This window comes from Strigops habroptila, chromosome W (assembly GCF_004027225.2).
Source record: "Strigops habroptila isolate Jane chromosome W, bStrHab1.2.pri, whole genome shotgun sequence".
NCBI lineage: Eukaryota > Metazoa > Chordata > Aves > Psittaciformes > Psittacidae > Strigops > Strigops habroptila.
The window spans coordinates 14,522,031-14,539,771 of NC_044301.2; the positions used below are offsets into that span (position 1 = coordinate 14,522,031).

General features: G+C 46.5%; 1 protein-coding gene across 12 annotated transcripts in view; it reads left to right on the top strand.

Moving 5' to 3' along the window:
- LOC115619073 (CUGBP Elav-like family member 4) overlaps positions 1-17,741 on the top strand; it is a 528,109-nt gene that overhangs the window by 375,197 nt on the left and 135,171 nt on the right. For 11 of the 12 annotated variants that reach the window (XM_030511095.1, XM_030511101.1, XM_030511093.1 and 8 more), the window contains exon 7: positions 11,839-11,856. In XM_030511095.1, the coding sequence (XP_030366955.1) occupies positions 11,839-11,856 (18 nt within the window). Of the gene's footprint in view, positions 1-7,464; positions 7,486-11,835; positions 11,857-17,741 lie in introns of all 12 variants that reach the window. The other variant, XM_030511099.1, reaches the window with a different exon arrangement.

A 17,741-nucleotide genomic window follows, 5' to 3' on the forward strand; every position in this document is an offset into this window, starting at 1 on the left:
GAACAGCCTCAACTTTCTCAGCCTGTCTTCATATGGGAGGTGCTCCAGCCCCCCGATCATCCTCATGGCCCTCCTCTGGACTTGCTCCAACAGCTCCATGTCCTTCTTATGTTGAGGACATCAGAAATGTACACAGTACTCCAAGTGGGGTCTCACGAGAGCAGAGTAGAGGGGCAGGATCACCTCCTTCAGTCAGCTGGTCATGCTTCTTTTGATGCAGCCCAGGATACGGTTGGCTTTCTGGGCTGCAAGCGCACACTGCCGGCTCATGTTAAGTTTCTCATCAACCAACACCCCCAAGTCCTTCTCTGCAGGGCTGCTCTGAATCTCTTCTCTGCCCAACCTGTAGCTGTGCTTCAGACTCCAGATGTCCCTGAACTGCAGAGCATACTCTAAGAGTTTAGGAGAATATTTCGGGTATTAACAAAGTTGGTGACCTGGGTTCAGCTATAGCAGTCATTTTTCTCCTTCTTAGTAGCTGGTGCAGTGCTGTGTTTTTTAACTTTCAGCCTGGGAACAACGCTGATAACACTGATGTTTTTAGTTGTTGCTAAGTAATGTTTATTCCAACCAAGGACTTTCTCAGTCTCATGCTTTGCCAGGGAGGAGGGGAAGCCGGGAGGAAGCAGAGACAGGACACCTGACCCAAACTAGCCAAAGGGGTATTCCATACCACAGCACGTCATGCCCAGTATATAAACTGGGGGGAGTTATCCGGAAGGCCCAGATCACTGCTCGGGTCGGGCTGGGTATCGGTCGGCGGGTGGTGAGCAATTGTATCCTCTCCCCTTGTTATTTCACTAATCAATATTATCATTGGTGGTAGCAGTAGTGGTTTTGTATTATACCTTAGTTGCGGGACTGCTCTTATCTCAACCCGTGGGAGTTACATTCTTCCCATTCTCCTCCCCATCCCTCCGGGAGTGGGGGGAGGATGGAGGGGGGGAGTGAGCGAGCGGCTGTGTGGTTCTGAGTTACCGGCTGGGCTCAAAACATGACAGTTCTTTGTGGCGCCCAACGTGGGGCACGAAAGGTTGAGATAATGACAGATCTGACCAGAGTGTGTTTAATCATATTTGTGATAAGCATTCAACACTATGCAGCACCTTCAAAGGGAAAAAAATGTCTCTGGATCTGATGGCAAAACAACAGACAACGCAGCTATGCCAACTACAAGCACAGCAGGTACTCAGACCCTGACCACAACAGACAACACAGCTACTCCAAGTACAGCAGCTACATCAACCCCAGTGACAAGCACAACAGCTGCTCAAACCCTGACAGCAACAGACAATGTGGCTACTCCAAGCACCGCAGCTACACCAACCCCAGTGACAAGCACAGTAGCTACTCAAACCCCGACAGCAACAGACAATAAACCTACTCCAAGCACCGCAACCACACTAACCCCAGTGACAAGCACAGTAGCTACTCAAACCCCTACAGCAACAGACAATGCAGCTGTTGGTGTTACTCAACTCCCAAGCACAACAGCTGCACCAACCCCAGCAATAGACATTGCAACCACTCCAATCCTAGTGGCAGGCACTGCAGCCACTCCAACCACAGTGACAAACACTGCAGCTAAACCAAATGGCCAGTTTGTGACAATGTCTGTTGCCCCTGTAAGCAAAAGCAGACGAGAGGCACAAAGAGCAACCAGCGAAGCGAAGAAAGATGAAGACCCAATGCCATTACTACATGCAACAGAATCTGAACAAGAGTTACTACTACGTGGATCAGAGGAAGAGGAAGAAGAAGAAGAGGTCACTTCTCGACCCCGGACCTCAACCGAACTGCGGAATATGCGAAAAGATTTCACCTGTCTTCCAGGGGAGCACATTGGCACCTGGTTGCTCCGATGCTGGGACAATGGGGCCGATGGTCACGAACTAGAAGGTAGGGAAGCCAAGCAGCTGGGATCACTTGCTAGGGAAGGAGGAATTGACAAAGCGATTGCAAAAGAGAAGCGAGCCCTCAGTCTTTGGAGGCGGCTCCTGGCAGCTATGAAGGAAAGGTTTCCCTACAAAGACGTTATTACGAGTCGCTCAGCCAAATGGACCACGATAGAGAAAGGCATCCAGTCCCTGAGGGAATCAGCCATTCTAGAGATGATCTATCCTAGGCCGGATGCCAGGAACACATCCGTAGATCCAGATGAAGTCGAATGTACACGACCCATGTGGCGGAAACTTACACGGAGTGCACCATCGTCATATGCCCACACATTGGCATCAATGACCTGGAATGACGGAGTATCACCAACAGTGGATTGACTGATTCGTCAACTCCAAGAGTTCGAAGACAATCTCACCCCTTCCATCATTTCAGCAGTGGAAAAACTGTCCCAGGAGTTCAAACAATTGAGAGATGATTTATCCGATCTATCCAGCTCCCCACGCGTACCAACCCATGTCTCAGCTATTAACAGAAGGTGCCCTACTGCTCGAGAAAGAAAATATAGGAGGTACACGCCATGGGCCACCCTATGGTTTTTACTGCGGGATCACAGAGAAGACATGAGAAAGTGGGATGGAAAACCTACTTCAGCTCTGGAGCAATGGGTGCGTGAACTGAAGAGGAGAACAATGGTCAAGGATGATCCTCCCAGGAAAGGTGCTGCTCCAGTCTCTGATGAGCAGTTTCCCAGATGGAGTGAAAGAGCTGATTTTACTCCCACTCCTGTGATAAGGAATACTAATCCCTTTCTACAAGACAGAAGTGGAGAATTTTATGATCACTATTAGAGGGGCCCTGCCTCCAGCCAGGTGGAGGAGAGGGATAATCGGGTTTACTGGACTGTGTGGATCAGATGGCCTGGCACATCAGTCCCACAGAAGTATAAGGCTCTAGTAGATACCGGTGCACAGTGTACTCTGATGCCATCAAGGTATCAAGGGGTGAAACCCATTTCTATTTCTGGAGTGACAGGAGAATCCCAAGCGTTAACTATGCTGGAAGCTGAAATCAGCCTGACTGGGAGGAAGTGGCAAAAGCACCCCATTGTGACTGGTCCAGGGGCTCCATGCATCCTTGGCATAGACTATCTCAGGAGAGGGTACTTCAAAGACCCAAAAGGGTATAGATGGGCTTTTGGTATTGCTGCCTTGGAGACAGAGGAAATTAAGCAGCTGTCCACCTTGCCCGGCCTCTCAGAGGATCCTTCTGTTGTGGGGTTGCTGAAGGTCGAAGAACAACAAGTGCCAATTGCGACCACAACACTGCACTGGCGGCAATATCGCACCAACCGACACTCCCTGATTCCCATCCATAAGCTGATCCGCAGACTGGAGAGCCAAGGAGTGATCAGCAGGACCCGCTCACCCTTTAATAGCCCCATATGGCCAGTGCAAAAGTCTAATGGAGAGTGGAGACTAACAGTAGACTATCGTGGCCTGAACGAAGTCACACCACCATTGAGTGCTGCCATACCGGCCATGCTAGAACTTCAATATGAACTGGAGTCAAAGGCAGCCAAGTGGTATGCCACAAGTGATATTGCCAATGCATTTTTCTCAATCCCTTTGGCAGCAGAATGCAGGCCACAGTTTGCTTTCACTTGGAGGGGCGTCCAGTACACTTGGAACCGACTGCCCCAGGGGTGGAAATACAGCCCTACCATCTGCCATGGATTGATCCAGACTGCACTGGAACAGGGGCAAGCTCCAGAACACCTGCAATACATTGATGACATCATCGTGTGGAGTGATACAGCGGAAGAAGTTTTTGAGAAAGGGAGGAAGATAATCCAAATCCTGCTGAAGGCCGGTTTTGCCATAAAACAGAATAAGGTCAAGGGACCTGCACAGGAGATTCAATTTTTGGGAATAAAATGGCAAGATGGACGCCACCAGATCCCCACAGACATGATCAACAAGATAACAGCAATGTCTCCACCAACTAACAAGAAAGAAACACAAGCTTTCTTAGGTGTTGTGGGGTTCTGGAGAATGCACATCCCAAATTACAGTCTGATTGTAAGCCCTCTCTACCACGTGACCCGGAAGAAGAATGATTTCAAATGGGGCCCTGAGCAACAAGAAGCCTTTGAACAAATTGAACGAGAAATAGTTCATGCAGTAGCCCTTGGACCAGCTGGGGCTGGGCCAGCTGTGAAAAATGTGCTCTATACCACAGCTGGGGAGAATGGTCCTACCTGGAGCCTCTGGCAGAAAGCTCCAGGGGAGACTCGAGGTCGACCCCTTGGCTTTTGGAGTCGGGGATATAAAGGATCCGAGGCCAGCTACACTCCCACTGAAAAAGAGATACTGGCAGCCTATGAAGGGGTTCGAGCTGCCTCAGAAGTGATCGGAACTGAAGCGCAGCTCCTCCTGGCACCCCGGTTGCCTGTGCTGGGCTGGATGTTCAAAGGCAGGGTCTCCTCTACACATCATGCAACTGATGCTACATGGAGTAAGTGGGCCGCACTAATTACACAATGAGCTCGAATAGGAAATCCCAGTCGTCCAGGAATTCTAGGAGTCATCATGGACTGGCCAGAGGGCAAAGATTTTGGAATGTCACCAGAAGAGGAGGTGACGCGTGCTGAAGAGGCCCCACCATATAATGAACTGTCAGAGAGTGAAAAGCAATATGCCTTGTTTACTGATGGGTCCTGCCCTACTGTGGGAAAGCATTGGAGATGGAAGGCAGCTGTGTGGAGTCCCCTATGACAAGTTGCAGAAACTGCTGAAGGAGAGGGTGAATGGAGTCAGTTTGCAGAGGTGAAAGCCATCCAGCTGGCCTTGGACATTGCTGAACGAGAAAAATGGCCAGTACTTTATCTCTCTACTGACTCGTGGATGGTGGCAAATGCCCTGTGGGGGTGGTTGCAGCAATGGAAGCAGAGCAACTGGCAACGCAGAAGGAAACCCATCTGGGCTGCTGCATTGTGGCAAGATATCGCTGCCCGGGTGCAGAACCTGGTGGTGAAGGTACGCCACGTAGATGCTCATGTACCCAAGAGTCGGGCCACTGAGGAACACCAGAAAAACCAGCAAGTGGATAAAGCTGCTAAGATTAAAGTGGCTCAGATGGACTTGGATTGGCAACATAAGGGTGAATTATTTCGAGCCCGGTGGGCCCATGACATCTCAGGCCATCAAGGCAGAGATGCAACATATAGATGGGCTCGTGATCGAGGGATGGACTTAACGATGGACACTATTGCCCAGGTTATTCACGAATGTGAAACATGTGCTGCAATTAAGCAAAACAAGCAGTTAAAGCCTCTCTGGTATGGAGGATGATGGCTGAAGTACAAGTATGGGGAGGCCTGGCAGATCGACTATATCACACTCCCACCAACCCGCCAAGGCAAGTGCTATGTGCTGACCATGGTGGAAGCAACCACCGGATGGCTGGAAACATACGCTGTGTCCCATGCCACTGCCCGAAACACTATCCTGGGCCTTGAGAAACAAGTCTTGTGGCGATACGGCACCCCAGAGAGAATTGAGTAAGACAATGGGACTCATTTCCGGAACAACCTCATAGACACTTGAGCCAAAGAGCATGGCATTGAGTGGGTATATCACATCCCCTACCATGCACCAGCCTCTGGGAAAATCAAACGGTACAATGGGCTGTTAAAAACTACTCTGAGAGCAATGGGTGGTGGGACTTTCAAACACTGAGATACACATTTGCCAAAAGCTACCTGGTTGGTCAACACGAGGGGATCTGCCAACATGGCTGGCCCGGCCCAATCAGAACTTTTACGTCCTGTAGAGGGGGATAAAGTTCCTGTGGTGCACATAAAGAATTTGTTGGGGAAGACAGTCTGGGTTATTCCTGCTTCAGGTAAAGGCAAACCCACTCGTGGGGTTGCTTTTGCTCAGGGACCTGGATATACTTGGTGGGTAATGCGGGAAGATGGGGAAGTCCGATGTGTACCTCAAGGGGATTTGATTTTGGGGAAAACAGCCAATGAACTCAATTGTACGCTGTTGCCTGCTCTATAACACTTTTATAGCCCACCAGCTAGATATCTTCAGGTCGCCAGCAATTGACCCTGACTTCCCTCTCATCATCACCTCAACAAAGAATGAATTTTGAGGAAACCAGACAAGCTCAGCAGTGACCAGACGACTTTGGCGGTATCATCAGCAGGCAACAACCCAACACTACGTACCGTCCCTCCTGCCCTGAAAGACTATTACAAGAGATGGAGCCTGACATCATGGACTGGATGAGTTCAGCAATTTTACAGGGATTGGTCCATGGACTAGGGAATGATATCTTTCTCTGTGTGTGGGTGTGGGTGTATATATATGTGTATATATGGGACAGGGGTGATGGTGTGTTGAGAGATGTGGGATTTGAGCATGACGTGAGTGGTATGGAATAAGGGGTGGATACTGTCCTAGGTTCAGCTATAGCAGTCATTTTTCTCCTTCTTAGTAGCTGGTGCAGTGCTGTGGTTTTTGACTTTCAGCCTGGGAACAACGCTGATAACACTGATGTTTTTAGTTGTTGCTAAGTAATGTTTATTCCAACCAAGGAGTTTCTCAGTCTCATGCTTTGCCAGGGAGGAGGGGAAGCTGGGAGGAAGCAGAGACAGGACACCTGACCCAACCTAGCCAAAGGGGTATTCCATACCACAGCACGTCATGCCCAGTATATAAACCTGGGGAGTTACCCGGAAGGCCCAGATCACTGCTCGGGTCGGGCTCGGTATCGGTCGGCGGGTGGTGAGCAGTTGTATCCTCTCCCCTTGTTATTTCACTAATCATTATTATCATTGGTGGTAGCAGTAGTGGTTTTGTATTATATCTTAGTTGCGGGACTGCTCTTATCTCAACCCGTGGGAGTTACATTCTTCCGATTCTCCTCCCCATCCCTCCTGGAGCGGAGTGGGAGGAAGGGGGGGAGTGAGCGAGCGGCTGTGTGGTTCTGAGTTACCAGCTGGCTCAAACCACGGCAGTTGGTTATATGTCCTGGGTTCAGCTGTAGCAGTCATTTTTCTCCTTCTTAGTAGCTGGTGCAGTGCTGGGTTTTTGACTTTAGCCTGAGAACGGTGCTGATAACACACCAATGTTTTTAGTTGTTTCTAAGTAATGTTTACTCTGATCAAGGACTTTCTTAGTCTCATGCTCTGCCGGGGAGGAGGGGCACAAGAAGCTGGGAGGAAGCAGAGGCAGGATACCTGACCCAAACTAGCCAAAGCGGTATTCCATACCACAACGTGTCATGCCCAGTATATAAACGGGGGGGAGTTACCCGGAAGGCCCAGATTGCTGCTCGGGTCGGACTGGGTGTCGGTTGGTGGGTGGTGAGCAATTGTGTTCTCTTCCCTTGTTATTTCCCTTGTCATTGTTATTATTGGTGGTAGGAGTAGTAGTTTTGCATTATACTTTAGTTAGTGGACTGTTCTTATCTCAACCCATGGGATTTACATTCTTTCAATTCTCCTCCCCATTCCTCCGGGAGTGGGGGGGGGGGGTGGGAGAAGGGGGGAGTGAGTGAGCAGCTGCGTGGTTCTGAGTTACTGGCTGGACTTAAACCATGACATTATCCTGTTCTTACAGTCTTTCATAGATATCTGCAACTGGCCATTGCCATAGTCAGCACACTGAGTCAGGTGGACCTGCTGTTTCTCGTACAGCTGTTCTTTCACTCTGTATTAGATGATACTTGTCTAAATAAAGGCCCAATGTGAAGATCTGGGGGGGTGGTCTCTAATTTTCCCGCAGGTAGATTTAGATTAGATATTAGGGAGAAATTCTTTATTGTGAGGGAGTTGAGACACTGGAACAGGTTGCCCAGAGAAGTTGTGGATGCCCCATCCCTGGCAGTGTTCAAGGCCAGGTTGGACAGGGCCTTGAGCAACCTGGTGTAGTGGGAGGTATCCCTGCCCGTGGGAGGTGTCCCTGCCCATGGCAGGGGGGTTGGAACTAGATGATCTTAAGGTCCTTTCCAACCTTAACCATTCTATGATTCTGTGATTCTAATATGGCATCCAATGTCTTGGAGATAAAGAGGAACACATCTACCACCTTTGTGGCCCAGACTAATCAGGATGGCAAACCAGACCACTACAGTCCCTTCCAACCACAAAACCTCTTACTCTAAAATCTATGACCCTATTTCATCCCAGGTTCATTGCCAGGACATCAAACACAAATATTGTGTGTGCTTCTTCACACAAGAACAAAACTGGCATTTGCATATTTCTGTATGGGAATGAGCATGTTTTGTATGCAAATAGTATTAGCATTCACCATAGCAGCTCTCTGATGTTTCTTGATGCATTCAGCTTTCTAAGCATCAGAACCATATTGTTCTATGGCTTCTTCTCAGAAACAAAATGCTACGTAATTCCATTATTTATATAGCTAATAATTACTTTTCCCTGCCCCTCTTCCCCAAACATTGCTTGTACAGACAGTGAGGGATCAGCTGCAGAGCCTTGGTCCAGGCACCAGGAAGGCCTTTATCTCCTTGGCACATGACAGAAAAAGCGAGCAGCCTAGAGAAGTTTTCTGTGCATCTGGGGAAATTAAGAAAAAGCTGATGCATAGCACCAAGTGGCATATCTCTCAGAAAGGAAGCAAGAGACAGAGATCTTCCTTGCCTTCGTGGTCTTCAGCAGAGAGTGGAGAGCTGGCAGCAATGAGAGTATTCATCATAGAATATTATAGTATGACATAACAGCTTGGGTTGGAGGGTACTTTAAAAGGTCATCTAGTCCAACCCCTGCTGCAATGAGCATAAACTAAACCTGACAAAGCAGTTTTAGCCCATTTCCACACTAGAGAGTTTTCCTGACAGAGGATGGAAGTGTTTGGTTTTGGTTTTAATGATACATTTATATTATAAAAAGACTGGTGAAAATACAGTTGCACAGCTGCAGGAATGCTTTTGCTGATTGTACTGGTTTCAGCTGTAACAATTCTTTTTCTTCCTAGTAGCTGGTACAGTGCTGTGTTTTGGCAGATGCTGCCTTTGCCTTTGTCTTCACCAAATGCCTGGCCGATGATGATGTGGAATCAGTTGCCTGCATTAGCCTCAGGTTCCAGGAGAGCAGGTTATGTGTGATGAAGAGTTCTGTAGTTGGATAGCATGAGATCTGAAAACTAGATTGCCTAATGGTCCCAAACATCCTGATACAGCTGTACTCTAGACTGCAGCAAAATTTTCCTTATAACATGGATGTGACTTGGAGAAGGCATGGAGTCAGTTGGTCTACAGTTTATATTCCATTCCTTTTCTTTCCTTAAAGGTGATATGCTCAGGGTAGACACAACAGTGAAGCAGCTATTTATTAATGTTTTTGCGAAAACGGGTGTCCTAGCAAGTAGGCACATACAGCAAAGGCAGATCTTTGATTTATATTTCCTATCTCGTCCGCAAGTTCCCTCCCTTGTTTCCCCATTGGTTGAGTACTCCAAGGTTTACAGCCTATCCGATGCGTATAATCTACATGCTAACTGTCCCACCTCTGTTTACATCTCCCCTTACTCGATTTTGTACGCCCCTTCCTCTTATTTATTTATCTCCTTTTATGATTCGATTTCATAACTCTCTGGCATACATGTGGTACCCCAACTTACTGTTTAACTACAGAACCAATTTGCACTGGCTTAGTTTCATAGGTTATACAAAGGTAGTATTCTTTTTAACCACAGAGTGTGTCTGTCACCCAAAGATGACATTGGCTTGAACTACAGAGTGTGTCTGTTTAAATCATAGTATTTCAAACCCTTTGTTTCGTTCCCTTAGTAACTTATCCCCAGCCCCAATATTGCAAAGTCTTAATATTACAAAACCTTAATATTACAAAGCCTTAATATTACAAAGCCTTAATATTGCAAAGCCCCATCCCCAATATGTGAAAACAACACTGTTTCTCTCACATGCTCACATGTTCATCTCACATGTTCATTGTTCTGATGCAAATATTCTTCCATGTGTCCTGGTTTCAGCTGTAACAGTAAATTTTTTCCTTCCTAGTATCTGATGATACAGTGCTGTGTTTTGGCTTTAGTCTGAGAACAATGCTGATAACACACTGATGTTTTTAGTTGTTGCTAAGTAATGTTTACTCTGATCAAGGACTTTTCAGTCTCATGCTCTGCCAGTGAGGAGGGGCACAAGAAGCAGGGAGGGAGCAGAGACAGGACACCTGACCCAAACTAGCCAAAGGGGTATTCCATACCACAGCATGTCATGCCCAGTATATAAACTGGGGGGAGTTAGTTACCCAGAAGGGACCGATCACTGCTCATGTCGGGCTGGGTATTGGTCAGTGGGTGGTGAGGAATTGTATTGTGCATCACTTGTGTTTTCTGAGCTTTAATTTATTCTCTTGTTTCCTATTATTGTTATTGTTGGTACTCTTTCTATTATCACTATATCATAATTTTTTTAGTTATTAAACTGTTCTTATCTCAACCCATGGGGTTTACATTCTTTTGATTCTCCTCCCCATCCTGCCCGGGGTGGGGGGAAGGGGGGGAGTGAGCAAGTGGCTGCGTGATACTTAGTTACTGGCTGGGTTTAAACCACAACGGTCCTTTTTGGCACCCAGCATGGGGCACGAAGGGTTGAGATAACAACGGATCTGACCAGAGTGTACCAAAACAAATTCGTCATAAACATTAATTTTTTTGGTTTAATAGTCACTGGTCACAATGTTGATTTATTTGCTCTCAGAGTCATTGCATTTGGTCTCAGAGTCGTTGCATTTGGTCTCAGAGTCATGTTAAGTCATATATTGCTTGCAGTATGCATTCCCTGTCTTGGTGTTTATTTCCTTTGGGGCCTGGGCTAAGGTTCTTGTTTTGTTGTACTTTATAATAGTGGCTTGTGATACGATACAATTGCTGGTCATGAAACTGATCTGGTATGTGTACTCAGCATTGCCGTCACCTCTGTACTTCAGGAGCCATGTAATGGGTCCTATTAATAATCATACCTCTTGCTTTTTCTCCTTGGATAGCCAAGCAATGGAGGAGAGATTCCCCCACATCTCCACCACCAGGCTATTTACAGCAGCATTTGAGAATTTTTAAAATTTTGAATATTCTGGGGATGCTGAAACCAGCCTGGCCCTATTGCTAGGAATCAGTATGTTGTTGAATATGGTTAATATCTAGCTTATGGTTAAAAAGCTACATGTGGCCACTCCAACCTGCATGAGGAGCACTGTGGCTTGAAGGAGAAAAGGAGGGACTCAAACTCCAGTGACAACAACTGTGGCTACTTCAACCCCTGCAACACACACTATAGCTACTCAAATCCCAGTGGCAAGCCCTACAGCTACTCAAACACTGGTGACAAGCATTGGAACCACTTCAATCTCCGCAACAAGCACTGTAGCTACTCAAACTCTGATGACCAGTACCAGGGCTACTCAAACTCCAGCAACAGGCACCAGTTATTTTTATCCCCATAACAAGCACTGCAGCCACTCAAACGCCAGCAGCAAGCACGGTAACTATTTAAACTGCAGCTGTTTTAATTCCCTTGACTAGTACTGCAACTACTCAAACCCTGACAACAAGCACGACAACCACTCAGACCACGGCAATGGGTGATATAACTGAATGTCCTGGGTTCAGCTACAGCAGTCATTTTTTCTCCTTCTTAGTAGATGGCGCAGTGCTGTGTGTTTGACTTTCAGCCTGGGAACAACACTGATAACACCGATGTTTTTGGTTGTTGCTAAGTAATGCTTATTCCGACCAAGGACTTTCTCAGTCTCATGCTTTGCCAGGGAGGAGGGGAAGCCAGGAGGAAGCAGAGACAGGACACCTGACCCAAACTGGCCAAAGGGGTATTCCATACCACAGCATGTCATGCCCAGTATATAAACCAGGGGGAGTTACCCAGAAGGCCCAGATGGCTGCTCAGGTTGGGCTGGGTATCGGTCGGCGGGTGGTGAGCAATTGTATCCTCTCCCCTTGTTATTTCCCTTATCGTTATTATTATTGGTGGTAGCAGTAGTAGTTTTGTATTATACCTTAGTTAGTGGACTGTTCTTATCTCAACCCGTGGGAGTTACATTCTTTTGATTCTCCTCCCCATCCCTCCGGGCGCAGGGGGAGGAAGATGGGGGGGAGTGAGCGAGCGGCTGCATGGTTCCGAGTTACCGGCTGGACTTAAACCACGACACTGAACCAGAAAACCAACCCATGCTCATATCAGATGCCCCTATACTCAAGAGGAAATGAAAACGAAACCATCTTGTTTAGTGAAGGAAGATGAAGAAGGGCCATTATCAGAACTAGAGGAAACATTACAATAAACAGAGGAAGAAGCAGAACAAGAAGTAACTTCTCAATCCCTATCCTTGACTGAGCTGCAGGATATGCGAAAAGATTTCAGCAGTTGTCCAGATGAGCACATCATCATGTGGATGCTCCGATGCTGGGAATATGGGGTCAACAGTTTTGAATTATAGGGTAGGGAAGCCAAGCATCTGGGATCACTTGCTAGGGAAGGGGGAATTGACAAGGCAGTTGTGAAAGAGAAATGAATCCTCAGCCTCTGGAGGTGGCTCGTGTTAGCTGTGCAGGAAAGGTATCTCTTCAAGGAAGATGTTATATGTCGCCCAGGCAAGCGGACCATGATAGAGAAAAGCCTTCAGTTCCTGAGGGAATTAGACATTCTAGAGATGATTTATCATAAGGTGGACACCAAGCAGCCACGCGTAGATCCAGATGAAGTCAAATTGAAATTTGTATAGAGTGCACCATCATCATATGCCAACTCATTGGCATTGATGACCTGGAAGGAAGGAGTGGCACCAGCAGTGAATAAAGTCAGTCATTAACTCTGGGAGTTTGAAGACAATCTCTCCCCCTCCATCATTTCAGATGTGGAAAAACCATAAAAGGAGTTTCAGCAATTGAGAGACAATGTATCCAGCTCCCCACTTGTACAGACCCACATCTCAGCTATTAACAGTAAGCGCCCTGTTGCTCGATAGGGAAGATATAGGAGGTACACACCACGGGCCACCCTATGGTTTTACCTATGGCATCATGGAGAAGACATGAGAAAGTGGGATGGAAAACCTACTACAATTCTGGAGGAATGGGTACGTAAATCGCAAAGAAAAACAACTGTGAATGGAGATCCTCCCAGGAAAGTTGCTGCTCCAGTCCCTGGTGGGCAGTTTCCCAGATGGAGCGGAAGAACTGATTTTACTCCAACTCCTATGAAAAGGAATTCTAATCCCTTTGTACAAGAAGCAAGTGAAGAATCTTATGATTGCTATTAGAGGGGCCCTGCCTCCAGCCAGGTGGAGGAGAGGGATAATCGGGTTTACTGGACTGTGTGGATCAGACGGCCTGGAACATCAGTCCCACAGAAGTATAAGGCTCTAGGAGATACCGGTGCACAGTGTACCCTGATGCCATCAAGGTATCAAGGGGTGGAACCCATTTGTATTTCTGGAGTGACAGGAGGATCCCAAGAGTTGACTGTACTGGAGGCTGAAATCAGCCTGACTGGGAGGAAGTGGCAAAAGCACCCCATTGTGACTGGTCCAGGGGCTCCATGCATCCTTGGCATAGACTATCTCAGGAGAGGGTACTTCAAAGACCCAAAAGGGTATAGATGGGCTTTTGGTATCGCTGCCTTGGAGACAGAGGAAATTAAGCAGCTGTCCACCTTGCCTGGTCTCTCAGAGGATCCTTCTGTTGTGGGGTTGCTGAAGGTCGAAGAACAACAAGTGCCAATTGAGACCACAACAGTGTACCAGCGGCAATATTGCACCAACCGAGACTCCCTGATTCCCATCCATAAGCTGATCCATAGACTGGAGAGCCAAGGAGTGACCAGCAGGACCTGCTCACGCTTTGATAGCCCCATATGGCTGGTGTGAATGTCTAATGGAGAGTGGAGATTAACAGTAGACTATCGTGGCCTGAATGAAGTCACGTCGCCACTGAGTGCTGCCGTACAAGACATGCCAGAACTTCAATAAGAACTGGAGTCAAAGGCAGCCAAGTGGGATGCCACGAGTGATATTGCTACTGCATTTTTCTCGATTTCTTTGGCAGCAGAGTGCAGGCCACAGTTTCCTTTTACTTGGAGGGGTGTCCAGTACACTTGGAATTGACTGCCCCAGGGGTGTCATCTGCCATGGACTGATCCAGACTACACTGGAACAGGGGCAAGCTCCAGAACACCTGCAATACATTGATGACATTATCGTGTGGGGCAATACAGCAGAAGAATTTTTTGAGAAAGGGAAGAAAATAATTCAAATCCTTCTGAAGGCCGGTTTTGCCATAAAACGGAATAAGGTCAAGGGACCTGCACAGGAGGTGAAATTTTTAGGAATAAAATGGCAAGATGGACATCGCCAGATCCCCACAGATGTGATCAATAAGATAACAGCAATGTCTCCACCAACTAATAAAAAAGAAACAGAAGCTTGCTTAGATGTTGTGGGGTTCTGGAGAATGCACATCCCAAATTACAGTCTGATTGATTGTAAGCCTTCTCTATCACATGACCCGGAAGAAGAATGATTTCAAATGAGGCCCTGAGCAATGACAAGCCTTTGAAAAAATTAAAAGGGATTTAGTTCATGCAGTAGCCCTAGGGCCTGTCCAGACTGGGAAGATGTGAAAAATGCGCTCTACACCGCAGCCAGGGAAAATGGTCTGACCTGGAGCCTCTGGCAGAAAGCACCAGTGGAGACTCAATGATTTTGGTGTCGGGGATACAGAGCATCTGAGGCCTGCTATACTTCAACTGAATAAGAGATATTGGCAGCCTATGAAGGGGTTTTAGCTGCTTCAGAAGTGATTGGCACTGAAGCACAGCTCCTCCTGGCACCCCAGTTGCCTGCAGTAGGCTGAATGTTCAAAGGGAGAGTCTCTTTTGCATATCATGTAACTGATGCTACATGGAGTAAGTGGGCTGCACTAAACACAATGAGCTCGAATAGGAAATCCCAGTCATCCAGGAATAATAGAAGTGAACATAGACTGGCCAGAGGGCAAAGATTTAAACTATCAGAAAGTGAGAAGCAATATGCCTTGTTTACTGATGGGTCCTGCTGTATTGTGGGAAAGCATTGGAGATGGAATTTAGCTTTATGGAGTCCGCTACAACTAGTTGCAGAACTGCTAAAGGAGTAGGTGAATCGAGTCAGTTAGCAGAGGTGAAAGCCATCCAGCTGGCCTTGGACATTGCTGAACGAGAAAAATGGCCAGTACTTTATCTCTATACTGACTCATGGATGGTGGCAAATGCCCTGTGGGGTTGGTTGCAGCAATGGAAGCAGAGTAACTGGCAATGTAGAGGTAAACCCATCTGGGCTGCCACATTGTGGCAAGATATCTCTGCCTGGTTAGAGAACCTGGTTGTGAAGGTACGTCCCATAGATGCTCATGTACCCAAGAGTCTGGCCACTGAGGAACATCAGAACAACCAACAGGTGGATCAGGCTGCTAAGATTGAAGTGACTTAGATGGATTTAGATTAGCCAGGTGGTTAAAACCTCTCTGGTATGGAGGATGATGGCTGAAGTACAAATATGGAGAGGCCTGGCAGATTGACTATACCACACTCCCACCAACCCACCAAGACAAGCGCTATGTGCTTACCATGGTGGAAGCAACCACTGGATGGCTGGAAACATATGCTCTGTCCGATGCCACTGCCCGCAACACTGTCCTGGGCCCTGAGAAGCAAGTCTTACAGCAACATGGCACCCTAGAAGGAATTGAGTCAGACAGGTACAGGGGACTGTTAAAAACTACACTGGTGGGACCTTCAAACATTGGGATACAAATTTAGCGAAGGCCACCTGGTTAGTCAACACTAGGGGATCTGCTGACCGGGCTGGCCCAGCCCAGTCAGAACTTTTACGTACTGTAGAGGGGGATAAGGTTCCTGTGGTGCACGTAAAGAACCTGCTGGGGAAAACAACCTGGGTTATTCCTGCTTCAGGTAAAGGCAAACCCATTCGTAGGATTGCTTTCTCTCAAGGACCTGGGTTTATCTGGTAGGTAGTGCGGGAAGATGGGGAAGTCTGGTGTGTACCTCAAGGGGATTTAATTTGAGATGGAAACAGCCAGTGAATTCAATTATATTCTGTTCACTGCTATATAACATTTCTATAGCCCATCAGCTAGATGCTCATCACCACCACTCTGGACTTTTTGAAAAAAAATATATATGCTGTCAGAGAATAAAGTTGTGGAAAGCCAGCAGTGGCAGCAGCAGCAGGAATCTCCCAGTACTGTTCTCAAATCACTATCAACTAAACCCGACTTCCTTTTAATCATCACCCTAATAAATAATGAACTTTGATGAAACCAGATGAGCTCAGAGGTGATGAAATCTGAACTGATGTTAGCAGGCAACAATCCTACCTCATACACCATCTTTCTGTCCCTGAAGGACTGTTACAACAGATGAAGCCCAACATCAGGGACTGAATGAACTCAACGAACTTTATAGGCAAGTTCCATGGACTAAGAAATGGTACCTGTGTGTGTATACATAGACATAGACATAGACATAGACATATACATATATAAAAAGAGACAGAATAAGTGATGGTATATTGGAAAGCGTGGGACCTGAGCATTATAGAGTTAATTTTTTTCCTTCCTAGTAGCTGGTACAGTGCTGTGTTTTGGCTTTAGTCTGAGAATAATGCTGATAACACATTGATGTTTTAGTTGTTGCTAAGTAGCACTTACCCTGACCAAGGACTTTTCAGTCTCATGCTCTGCCAATGAGGAGGGGCACAAGAAGCAGGGAGGGAGCAGAGAAGGGACACCTGACCCAAACTAGCCAGAGGTATTCCATACCACAGCATGTCATGCCCAGTATATAAACTAGGGGGAGTTACCTGGAAGGCCCAGATCACTGCTTGGGTCGGGCTGGCTATCAGTCAGCCTGAGACTGTTTTGCAGGTCAGTTTGGCCATCAAGAAAACAAACCTTTCAGATGTCTAAAGTGTGTTCTCTTGAGGTGGCGGAACCTACGTGGTGTTTCTTAAGCCTTTGTGCATCCTTAAAACCTGAACATTGTCTTGCCAGCAGAGACCTCGAAAAGTGCCATTGCTTAATCAATTCCAATATAAACTAGGCATATGTCTTGCTTTAACATCTCTATCAGAATGCTATCCTGGTTTTCTCCCCATCAGACATGCACACATACCCTCCTCAAACTATTTTTCCTATCATTTCAGCAGCTTGACTGTAGGATTGAAAGCTCTTAATATTCACATTCAATAGGCACTGCATGAAAAATTATGTTCATCCAGGGCTATAATGTAATTTGCCAGTTTGCAGGTGCATCTTGGAGAGGGGAATTTTGATCAAACACTGGTAAAAGCAAAAGAGATTGCCTACGCCAATGATATTTCAGAGAATAAAAGTGACATAAATTCCCAAATTAGTCGGCCAGAAAAGCATTGTTGCAAACCAATATTTTGTTGACCTTTAGGTTAACATTTGCATTAATAATAAATAAATATTAAAAAATGAAAGTTTTTACTTATTTACATATATTTATTCAAATTAGTTACACCTGTAATTTGCTCTGAAAAAAATCCTAGTTCACACATTTACATAGTGTTTAATGAATGAAAAATGAGACATAAATCGTGCAAATGGCCTGTTTACATACACAATGTAAACTATGTAAATTTGTTTTTTTTCTTGTCTAAGAGTACTAATCTCTGGACATAAACCTGATCTAGAGCTCAGTGCACTCTGAGCTCTTTCTACTAACTCAGCAATCTTTAGTTTGGTCTGTTTTCA